Source organism: Dinoponera quadriceps, unplaced genomic scaffold (assembly GCF_001313825.1).
Source record: "Dinoponera quadriceps isolate SergipeBrazil2010 unplaced genomic scaffold, ASM131382v1 scaffold1069, whole genome shotgun sequence".
NCBI classification, from domain to species: Eukaryota; Metazoa; Arthropoda; class Insecta; order Hymenoptera; family Formicidae; genus Dinoponera; species Dinoponera quadriceps.
In genome coordinates this window covers 505,350-517,113 of record NW_014555200.1, presented here as the reverse complement: position 1 = coordinate 517,113, position 11,764 = coordinate 505,350, and the positions used below count along the sequence as shown (strand labels likewise).

Below are 11,764 nucleotides of genomic sequence, written 5' to 3'. Positions count from 1 at the left end.
AGTAGCGCGAAGATCATTGCGCGCCTAAAGTGCTCACGTGACCAAACGGAAGGCAATATGGCCGTTTATCGCGCGGTTTCTCGCGTCCGCGGGTCATTCCTTGCGAAACTTGGATACTGAACGCGCGTCGGCGATGTCTTCTGTCCTCGAACTCGACGGAACGACTGTCAGGTGATACTTTAAAACAATTTCTCGCTTGAGTCTCTTCTTAACTTCGCCACGACCACTCGCCACGACCACGCTAAGAGAAATGTTTAGCATTCGTAGCTGTCCAGAGAACATTAAAATAACCTAAAACGCTTTTAGATAATAAAACGTTTAAAGGACGTTTTTCAGACGTCTTTTAGACATACGCGTTGTTTGGGTATAATCATCATAGTGAAAGAATTACAGTCAAGAGGACCATTTTTTTAGTAACTATTACTAGTGTCAATGATAATAACCTCATATGCTACTAATTGCATTGTTACTAATACTTTCTTGTGATTAAGACCATAGGAAAAATATAGTTGAGGACAAAAATAACTATAATCTCTCTCATGTGTCTCGCTGAATGGCACATAATCTCCCTTAACTCTCTAATGACAAGGTGGATTTTCCAAAAATTAAAACATTTTTCAAAATATTTTATTGCAATTTTTAAAAATCAGTTAATAAACTTTAGTGTATTTTTTCATCTATAAATAATAGAGAAAGAAGTTTCATGTTATTATTTGCTTATCTCACTCATTTTACATTAATTAGATGAAAAGTGAACAAAACAGGACATGGGGTCAGACTTGACCCCAACTTTACCACTAGAGAGTTAATCGTGAGAAGGGAAGGAGAACTCTCTTTACGATAATCGGCTTTATTGGATTTAATCGGTTGATGTATAATGATTTTATTTAAATATGATTGGAACAATTTTTTCTTCCAGGTAGCACATGCAGTTTCATACACATTCTTTAAATGTATGTAACGTTTCATAATCATATTACATATATTTGAAGAACATATACGAAACTAACTATGCTATCTGGGTTAAATATAATTTTTTCAAAACGCAGAAGATATTCAATGAGAGAACTTAGCTTCAGCGAATTATTCAGAAACAGGTTGTTTGTATTAAAACCGTAGTGATGGGCCAAGCGTACATACAATATTGGCGGTTACACTCTTAATACGATATACGAGCCGGAATGATGAACGCGGAATACATGCGGAATATAATCTCGCTTACGGGTCAGGATTCGTTCTGACGGGTTCATACATAAGCTATTCGTTGGTTTACGGAAACGTCCGACGCCGTGACTCGCCTGAAAGTGTATTTATACATTATTCTGTCGGTGATTATATAGAACAGCGGATTCTGCGTGCTTTTCTCGCGAAGGCCGACCCGGAATAGGCCGTTTCACTTATTCGTAAATTAGATTACGCGCGAGATCACCTCGTGAGATCGCGGCTCAACAACTTTAATTTTCCCCGCACGCAGCTAGAACGTACGATTCAGGTCTCGTAAGCTTTGCTGCTTTCGACTTGCAGGATTCTCGTTGCGACGCGCAACGCACTGACGACGGTCCCACGTACGAGGCACTACGACACATCGCTATGTAGGATGATCCTCCACGGCGCGATCTGTTGACGAAGTATGGGGTGGTTCTTCCTCGTCGGTGTTTTGCTACTCTCCTTATGCGGTAAGTGTTAAACCCAATTCGCTTCTCTACATAATTACGTCTGAGAACATGTAATATCAGAGTTAGTTTACACGCTTCTCGCTTACACGGACCCGCAAACGTCGCAAGCCGAACACGTCGTCCCGAAGTCAACGCATGTCCCGAGTAATTTTCGAGCCTTCAATAGAATCGCAATTTTTGTAATCTCGATGACTCCGGTCGAAACGTCAACGCGCGCGGTTTCAATAACTCGCATGACCTCGATAGACCGCTGCAGCGGTCCGAGTCTAAATTATACTTCATTTAAAATTATTGATTTTCTATTCGCGGTTAGATTCGCGGCATTATTCCTCGCACCGCGAACCATCAAAATTTTAATCTGCATATGCAGATTGCTCAATATTATCGGAGGGCTGCGACGAAGCGTGACAGGAAAAAAAAAAGAAATTTCCTTCGTAAAATCCGCATTCTCGCTAAGTCGTTAACACTGCTCTGTATTAAGGATGCTGCGAAAACGTCAATCGCATATTTCGCAAATCTGAGGGTAAAATACACTCTACTTTCGTTGTGTTTGTTATGTTACACACAAACCATTCCTTTCCGACACACTCTCTTGGCACTGTTGCATGCGTGACTGAAGTGGCACTTGACAATCGTCAGTTCATGTAACATTCATGTTACTATTGCAATTAAAAGAATATTTGATGGGCTCTGTTGGCAATTCAACCATACATGTTGAAATAAAACGGACCTTTATGAACCAAATCGCAGTTGTCTTAGTGACGTTATTACTAAATTATTATAGGAGAATATATTGTTCAGCGTGTAATGACGTATGTATCAGACAATTCTCGGATAAACGTGCGCGATAAATCGTACCTTCCACGCTGAATAGATTCTTATATATATATAATACAACGGTCTATTATATTTCTATATATATTGTTGCAATTAAGTCCGCACTGTAAAATTCAAGCGCAAATTGTCGAATCAATAAGTGGAACATGAAGACATAGAGGGGAAGACAGAGGTAGGAACGTAGAATGTGGAATAAAGGAAAGACTTTTATTTCGTGTTTCCGCGTCAAGGCTCTATTAACAATTTTTGGTTATTCGTATTAAACGACAAAGTTGAATATTCATCGTCTATTTCGCATTGGAAGAGCACGGTTCGCTAAATTCGGCTTGCAAAAAGAACGCAACAGGTTTTGAAACCGGCGAACCTCGATACTCGCGTATTCGAAGGTACAGGATTATTGAACGAGCGGAATTGCTCTCCGGTATTTTCCTTGGTTCCGCAAATATCGCCGCCGGCCTGACCATGTTTTGCCTCATATTTCAAAAAATTAATATCGAGATATATTTGGACGCATTTCACGATCCACAATACAATTTTACTTGTAAGATTTCAAAGCGGATACTCAGCTATCTGTTTTCTAGTATTCGAACGTGTATATACACACACACATGCGCGCGCAAGCGCACATTTACAGACGTACATACGTATATCGCACACGACCCGGTTCGAGAAAATTAAATATCGCAGGGATAATTTTTAATTAAAGTGATGCACGGAACGTTACGGACGTCGCACGCATTCTCCCGGGTCTCTCGCGAATTCGATTGAAAATGCTACGTTGAGCGAATAAAAAATGGATTACGCATTTGCACATTATAACGATGGGCAAACAATTGCTAGTCTTTTACACACACGCTTATATTAGATAGATTTATATTAAATTCCAGAATTTAATTGCTGAATTATTATTTGGGAATAACGACGAATAAATTACCCGCTAAATAAGCATATTATAATAGTCGTACAATTAAAGCCGCGTAATTAACTGTGACAATTATCGTGAGCGACGACGAAATTTAATTTAACCATAGAATTGCGGTTTACACGCATATCTCTTTATTATTGTTATGATCGTCGATGATTGGTTGTCATCTGTCCACGCCGAATGGAGCCCAAAATACGATTCATCACTCATCTTTGTAGATTGCCCGTCAATCCATTTACATCAATGTCATCCTTCGGCCCTTGTCGATGGACACAAAAATCCCCTCGATCTCTAAGCACATGCATTAGCCGTAGGATATCTCCCGATATAGCGGGAGATATCGCGTCTCGATATTTTTCACACGCCAATTCTCCATTCCCTACGTATCGAAGGGTCCCCCATCTCCCGGCTCCCGTGAATTATCGTTTCATGTTGTCGTAACCATATCTGTCATAATTAATCGAATAATAAGTAATAATCAGAAAAATTGTTTGATTTATCGAGCAGCGAGCACTCAATTTGTTATTTCGATACGTTGGCTGCGCGACTTAAATTCAAAAAATTTGTCCAGCCGCGTATAAACACAGAAAGATTTTATCTTCATCGAAATAGAATCACGAATCAAAATGATGTTCGTTAAATGGAAGTCAGAGATATTTTTTATGCTTATTTTACATGGGTTGAATATATCACTGGTGATGCGCTCTCCGGCTCTCCTGAGTTATTTATGCCAAATGTATCACCGGTGATATATCGGCAGCCAACGTGTCAAGCAAGCTCAGTGAATCACTTACACGATCTATCGATCTTTCCAAATATTTTCTCAGTTCAAAAATTCTATATATCTTCCGCTCTGGTATACCGCTTCTTCGCTTATCTACTACGCTTGTTTCAAAGGAAGATCTGTTCCTGCGGTATCATACCGATAATAAGCGCTATCTACCGCTCGTTTATATTCACATGCATCAGCAGATAGTAGCAGCTGACTTTTTATCGATTTTCCGAGTAACGAAATTTGTCGTTCCTCCATCTCACGGAATAATACTCATACATGTCGCTTGAAATCGGATAAGCCGCGCGACAGAAGCGGTGATCTTATATGAAAAATTGCTGTAATGCAATTTTAAAGAATTCTCGTAAAAATTTCCATCAAAAATGAACGTGATGGGGTCGCGTACCGCGTTTCCCATTTTCCCAACGCCGCCAGTACTGAGTAAGAATATAACGCCGTCGATCAAGCTTCACTCGCTCAGAATAACGACCACGAGCAGCGCGAGATCTCCGAGAAGCGTTAGATAAGCGAGGACGAGCAAATCGACGAGCAAAAAGTATACCTATTGGTTCAGTCGAAAAGTTCGGTTCGATTTTTGAGTCGAGTTTGATCTCATTATCTCATCGAATGGAAACAAATTATTCGTTAACCAAACAGTCGCTATCGTTGTCTGTGACCTTTCGCCACAATGCTGGTATTGTACTTTTATCGTACATTAACGTTCTGATAAAGCCTTAACAAGCTAAAATTCACTATTCTTTCTGATCATTCACATCTGTCTAAACTGAAAAAAAATTTATTGTGGGACATAAAATTTATTTCACAAAAGCCTTATGTACCACAAATAATTTTTTTTAAGTACTTTTTTCTCTGTGTAGATGTGCGTATATATCATGATTATTGGTTATTCAACTGTCATTTTGACAGCTTGCCATCATATCATGTAACATATCTCGTATCATATCACATTATATCCAGAGATAACGAGATAAGGAAGCGATTAAAAAAAACTAATGAGAGTTTTTACTTATTAATAATTATATGTATATAATTATATATATAGTGATAAATATTAAGGCTTTATTAAAACTGAAAAAAGGACCCGAAAAAAGGACTGCGGTGGCACTGTCGAAAAAGGCAAAAAAATCGCATCGAACTTTCCCAATACCGCGACGAGTCATCATTTGATCGTTCGACCTATCCAGCGCGAATCGATCAATCATCTAACAGCGCACGCCTCACCTGTCTTTCATGCTGCCTCTTGGTGATCCTGGGACCGATGGGGAAAGCAGCGGGAGCACCGTTGCCGCAGAGCGGTGCTGGAGCAGGGACCCACGGTCAGCCGCAGGCCGGTTCGCCGAGCACCCCGGGCCCAGGCGGTGGCGGTGGTGGTGCTGCCGGTGGCGGCGGCGGTGTCGGAGGCGGCGGTGCTACCGGTTTTTCGACCGGCTCTGCCGGAGCCGCGTCCTTCGGCCTTGGCGTGACCGGTGGGGCCACTGCTGGTAGTGGCACAACCGGTGGCGGTGCCGGTGGCGGTGCCGCCGCCTCCGGCACCGGCTGGTCCGCGGGATCTGGACCGGCTCGCCGAGGTCGAGGTTGGCGCGACTGGCGCCGCGGCGACCCCACTCTCATCAAGGGCTTGTGGAAGTCGAAGGGTCCGCTAGGTAAAGATTCACTCGCCGCTCCACGGTGCGAGAAATGAACATCTGAAGGGAAATCATTCTTACGCTCTCGTGTGTTTTATTTGCTGATTTTACGATACTTCCCGTCAAGATCTTTCAGGCCGAAAAAAACAATTGATTTCGTGAAATTTAACCCTCTAATGGCAAGGTCTTTCAAAGTGTTTTACCGCAATTATTTAAGGTCAGTTTGTAACTTTATTGTATTTTCTTTCATTTATAAATAAACAGAGAAAGATGTTTCATATTATTATGTTTACTTTTTTTACCCATTTTATACATTAATTAGATGAAGAATGAACAAAACAGAACATGAAGTCGGTTCCGACTTCAACTTTACCATTAGAGGGTTAAAGAAATTTAATTTAACTTAAAAAGATGTGTGCGTTGGTACCAACGCTGATTGCAGATAAATGTCAAGTGATGATCAACATTTGACCTGGATATCGCGAGATTGAATCGTTTCCCTTCAAATCGATTATTTTTCACACTGTGCGCTCTCGCTGTGCCGACGAAGCTGTGTCGCTTATTCTTTCTCGTTTTCTTCCGTTTTTAGTTTTGTCGAAGCTCGGTATTGCTTATAAATGTCTCCCGCGAATGGTATCGTATGCATATGCCGCGCCATGTGCAGCTCGAACAATTGGTCATTGCTTTCGCTTGTTTCCACGCGTCACAGCGGATGAAATAGTTGTTGTTAGTTTGTTTGTTTTTTTTTCCTTGTTATTGTTACAATAGCGTAAGTGGGCGCAATTGGCGTGTAGACTGCGCATTCTGCGTAGGTGCTTTTTCGGGGCTTGGCTGCTCTCTGGCTGGGCTTTTCTCTCTTTTCTTTTGTTTTCGCTTTGTAATTTCGATTTCGGTCGTTCCGTTTCTCCTTCCGATGGTGATGCACGACGGAATTCGCGCGCGGATGACGGATTGCATACTATCGTTCTTTCGCTCTTCGCACAGCCGCGGCCTCCGATGCGGTGGAGTCTGCCGTGGAGTCGCCAGTCACGCATTTTGAGTGATCGATCCGTTGTCAGGCAATGATGTGCTCGAGCCAGCCTCATAGTTGTGTGTGTGTTAATGTTATCTGTCCCGCAATTAGTCCTGCATGAAAGCATCCGCCCGGCGGTGTCACGCTCCTTTCGTTCCGGTATCCGTGATTAATTCGAGATTAGTTAAATTACACACCCACGACGCGTGCTCGACACAGTCGTGCGGCCATTCATCTCGCGCCGCCCTCGCGAATCTTTCATTTTCGCGCGCGACTCGCGGAGACGCGTGTCGTAAAAGAGGGATCGCGGTTGCGAATAATGACGACGGGCAGCCGGTTGCGATTTGTATCACATCCTCGTGTCCCGCCGGCCGGATCAATTCGCCGGATCAGCACGGCCGCAATTTGTGAGAGAAACTTTTTCAGTTTTACGACTTTGGCGGTGTAGTGGCTGCACGCTGTCGGGGAATCTCATATCGCGATAGTCGAACCATAAAGCACGTCTTACGGCATGGCGCCGCAATTTCGCGGAAAGTAGTTCGCCGCGATCGTGTGCACGCTCGAACGCGAAAAGCCGAGAGCGAGATTTTTTCCTACCGCCGCGGAAATTACTGAGATCCCGAGCGGAATCCGTAATGACAAACTTCCCGCTAGCGCCTATTCCCGATCGAACGTTGGGGTTGAATGTTTCGCGTAGTCGGCCGACCGCCGCACGGAGACTTTAATTGAATTATCGCGAGGGAACAACGGGAATGAAGAAGTAAGCGAATCGGAATCTGGTTAATTCCTCGCACAAATTCCCCCATTGTCGACCGTTTGAATTTCGCCGGGCAACGCGGTTACCGTTACGCTCGTTTTATCCGCGCCCGGACACCGGCGGAATGCACGACCATGCGCTTTGTTTTCATCTTTCGCCGCGAGCTACCCGCGTCGTGGCCGCGAGCGCGGCGCAGGAGTATAATGGCTACGGCTGTGAAAAATTCATGAAACGAACACACAAACGGAACGGCGTCTTCCTGCCCGCGTCCTCCTTTGGCTCGAGACTTCGTTTTAACTTTCAAATACGCCGGTCCTGGCTGCGGAGTACCTCTCCGCCGTGGAAATTTCGGATTCTCATCGTAGATTAGGACTCTGCTTAGCGGTCCCGAAAACTACTAAAGAAATCTCGAGGAAAGAGCGGAAACGAAATACGGAATGTTCACGCGTCGACCGCCGCGTCGATCCCCATTGATCGCGCAACAATCTAATCAATGATCGAATTATTAAAGATGTGTTGAAGAAATGCAATTCAGGATGCATGTATCTCTTGTCTCCTTTCATTGGTTCTGTTCTTTTTTTAAAGATTTTTCCCGATCGTTTTCTCTACATGCAATTAATTATACTTTATACGTAATAATTGTACTTACTGTAAGTATGCATAAATATTTTCGTAATAATCAGTAATAATATTCTGATTCCATTTTAGAGAGTACTTCCTATACTTTGCACGTAATATCTAATAATTATAGCGCCGGTCACCGGTGACCACCACGTCATTTAACGTGCCAACGCTTAGCATGCCACTTTAATGCATCAGGCATTCTCTTTAGATGTATTATACCGAATTATCAATCCATTAACCGAGAAAAGTGACCGATCTTCGCGTCCACCCGAGAATTGCACGCATCCTATTCNCCCCCCCCCCCCCCCGAAACTCGTACTTGTTCGTCACTACGCCGCTCAACGCTCTCCGTACAATGCAACCTCTACCAATTAATTCAATTATACCGTATACGGCCACAAGATAACAAATTATACCTGAAGGGTTTGCAACAACAAGCATGCTTTAGCACCTGAGCGTATGCACACCTCGGGGATCTTCCCACAATGCATGGTTCCGTCTGCTAACCTCGCCACCAGTCTGCTGCGAGAACTAATTAGCTCCTTAACGACGCGCGCGCGCGTCGCACATAATGGCGAGGGTGCGCTACACAAGCACGTACTGTGAACAGATTCGCTAGGGAAGGCGGAGATCTACATCATCGTGGCCCTGTTGATCGGCTTCATCACGGTGGTGATCGGCTGCTGGCTGTCCGACAACTGCTGGTCGCCCGAGCCAGAGGGGGTGGTCACCCTCGCATAGCCTAGTGCCGACTTCCGTGCCTCTAGGCGATAACAACTACTACGACGCCCCTCGTACAGGATACTTCAGGACCTCGGCCGCTACTCGGACCGGCGTAACGCACCCGTGGGCAACGTCGCGAACCATCGACCGTTGCTCGACATCAACGACAATGACACGCTATTGCGCGTGTGAGCGCGCCGCGCGACCCAGGGACCTTTTCCTACCGTCGTCGAGGCGCCTCTTGACGAGGATCTCGATTCCCATCCGCGAGTTTCAAAGAAGAGTGTCGGACTTAGGAGCAGAACCGGTTGTCGAGGAGGAAGAGAGAACGTTGTGTACCTCTTGTATCGTAAGAGAGAGAAAAAGATGTCTCACGAAGATCTCCGAGAGGTCTCCTTGCGTTCCCGAAATTCAGCCGTATTTCGTCGTTTTTTCTCCGTAACCGCGATCGATCGATAGAACCGAACCTCCGTGTCGTCGAAAATTGGCTCTAGTCTCAGAAATGAAACCAGCGTCGCGCGACACTTCTCGCTCCGAAGCGATCAGGCGCGATCTTCCTCGTGGTTCCTCCCGGTCGCGTCGTTGCGGGTAATTAACAAAGCAGGGCGTTTTTTAGGCGCGATCAACGTAACTACACACACATGATCGAGATATGCTCGGGCTTAAACGTGCGTGGTTCCATCAGCGACGTGTATCGCGCAATTTAATCGTTAACGTAACGTAATTAACGTTAACGTAATTAAACGCAAGCGTTAATGGAGCGTCCGACGTGTCGCATTATGGAACACGGAGCGCTCGGGATGAATGTCGATATTAGAGCTGTTGTCGCTCAGACAATCAGGAGATAAGTTGAAAGATCAGATAGGGAGGGGGGATAATTGATTCCCCATCCGACTTGGAAAACTGGAGTGAGCGGAGAGAGTTGAGATCTGTCCGGAGATTTGTCTGGTGTCGCGTTGTATCGGCATAAATCTGATCGACAATTGTAACAACAGTAATAACGATTATTCGCTCCGATGACAATTATAAACATCGGGACAGACGAGAAAGAGAGATCTTCGAAACGAAGTGCCAATTATCTCGAGAATCTGTTTGTTATCTACCACGCTGTGACCACGTCGTTTCTTATCAATACAAACGATCGAAGGAAAATCAACGAATTTTTTCACTCGATTCTGCTACTGTTTCCTCCCCTCGTGCGAGCGGAGAATCTCTCCCGCCACAGATTCATCCTCGGTTTTCGCCCTCTTCTCCACGCGACTTCTACTTCACCTTCTTCACCCCGACCGGCGACACCAAACGAAGCGAGCCGTACGAGCGCCGGCGGGAAATCGCGTTTTCCCATTTCAAAGTGAATTCGAGCGGATTCAGACTCGCGTCAACACTTGGACGCCCGTGAAGCCCGGAATCCGCGGATTCCCGGCGCTCGCTCGCGGACTTGTGCGCGCGGCCATCGGCGGGCGTGAGCGAGAACGAAGTTCTTAATACGCGAAGTTACTGCATCGGACGGCGATCGCGGCTGCAACCAAGTTGCAGCCGCTCGCAAAGTCCGAAATGGGTCAACAGCCTGCCGGTCTGCCTGCCTGCCTGTTCGCCTGCCTGCCTGCCTGCCGATGGTCTCGCAACATCATTAAAGTGTATCGCATCGGAACGAGCGGAGAGGCACTCGCCCGATTCTACACAGCACACCTACATGTATTTTAGACACACATACACACAGCCCACAGGATGGATAATGGCTTCTCCCGCATGTCTTAATCATCGCGTTGCGCGTTTATGACGTCAGCTATGGACCAACTCCCGCCCGGGGATGGATCTGACAAGTTAACCCTTGATGAACCCGCGCGATTTTCGCTCGACATTCCCGCGAGTCTTGATACTACTTCACTACTCTGCGCTGATCTAATTGCCCCTCGATCTCCGTTAGCTTCCGCACTTCGTTAGCCGACATATCGTTGAGAGAGACTGATTTCTTCGTCCACTTGTTCTTCTGCTTCTTCCATTTCTTCTTCGTCTTCCTATACAGCGTTCTTGCCGGTAGATTTCGACGAGTTCTCGCGCGATCTAGTATTCGAACATCGATTACTAATTGGACAGGTCGCGATAGCCGATCGCGAGCTGAAAAACCTGAAAGCTATCTTGACGCGTCCCTTCTAATCCGGCGACGCACCCCTCGATAAAAATTTTTAATGGTCGCTGAGAGTGTCGTTACATCCTCGATAAGCGCAAGTCGTGCCTTAATCGCGCGACCGAACTTTTTGCGGTGCTCTTCTTCGGTTCTCTTTCCTCGGAGACTCGTGCTGAGAGAAAAACCTGTTAACCTCCCTAGAAATCAATTTTTGCTTCAGCCGCATTTTTCTATTGCTCTGACATAAAATTATATTAACAGCAAGATGGATGCGAAGTTATCATCGATAAAATTAATGATTACAACAAACTTTTCACAAGGTCTACAATCGAACGCAAAATATGGGCCAAGTGTTATCAGTAACATTACAGTAGCATTTACCACAAAAAACAAGTTCTTTGTATAATTCATAATTATACAAGTTCCATTTTATAATTTACTTAAGCTCATAATTTATATAATATAGTAAGTATAAATTTATTATATAATTACAAATATCAGGCGTTTTTTCTCAGCGCACCCGACACGGAGAAAAATAATTTCGGTGTTGTAGCGAAACCATATATCGTTGCAACTGCGTATTCGTTGCGTCAGCGATAAAATTTCGTTGGCATAACTAAATTAGCATAACCAAATTACTTATAATTAGAGCAGAAGCAGTTTT

At 44.7% G+C, this 11,764-nt stretch overlaps 1 protein-coding gene across 5 annotated transcripts in view; it reads left to right on the top strand.

Annotated features, from left to right (window-relative positions):
- LOC106743444 (keratin, type I cytoskeletal 10-like) overlaps positions 1-11,496 on the top strand; it is a 95,879-nt gene extending 84,383 nt beyond the window's left edge. For 3 of the 5 annotated variants that reach the window (XM_014617291.1, XM_014617288.1, XM_014617289.1), the window contains 4 exons: positions 1,525-1,676; positions 2,158-2,199; positions 5,503-5,874; positions 8,860-11,496. In XM_014617291.1, the coding sequence (XP_014472777.1) occupies positions 1,631-1,676; positions 2,158-2,199; positions 5,503-5,874; positions 8,860-8,990 (591 nt within the window). In that variant the 5' untranslated portion in view covers positions 1,525-1,630 and the 3' untranslated portion in view covers positions 8,991-11,496. Of the gene's footprint in view, positions 1-27; positions 172-1,524; positions 1,677-2,157; positions 2,200-5,502; positions 5,875-8,859 lie in introns of those variants that run through there. The other 2 variants (XM_014617290.1, XM_014617292.1) reach the window with 2 other exon arrangements.
- Positions 11,497-11,764: the final 268 nt, after the last annotated feature.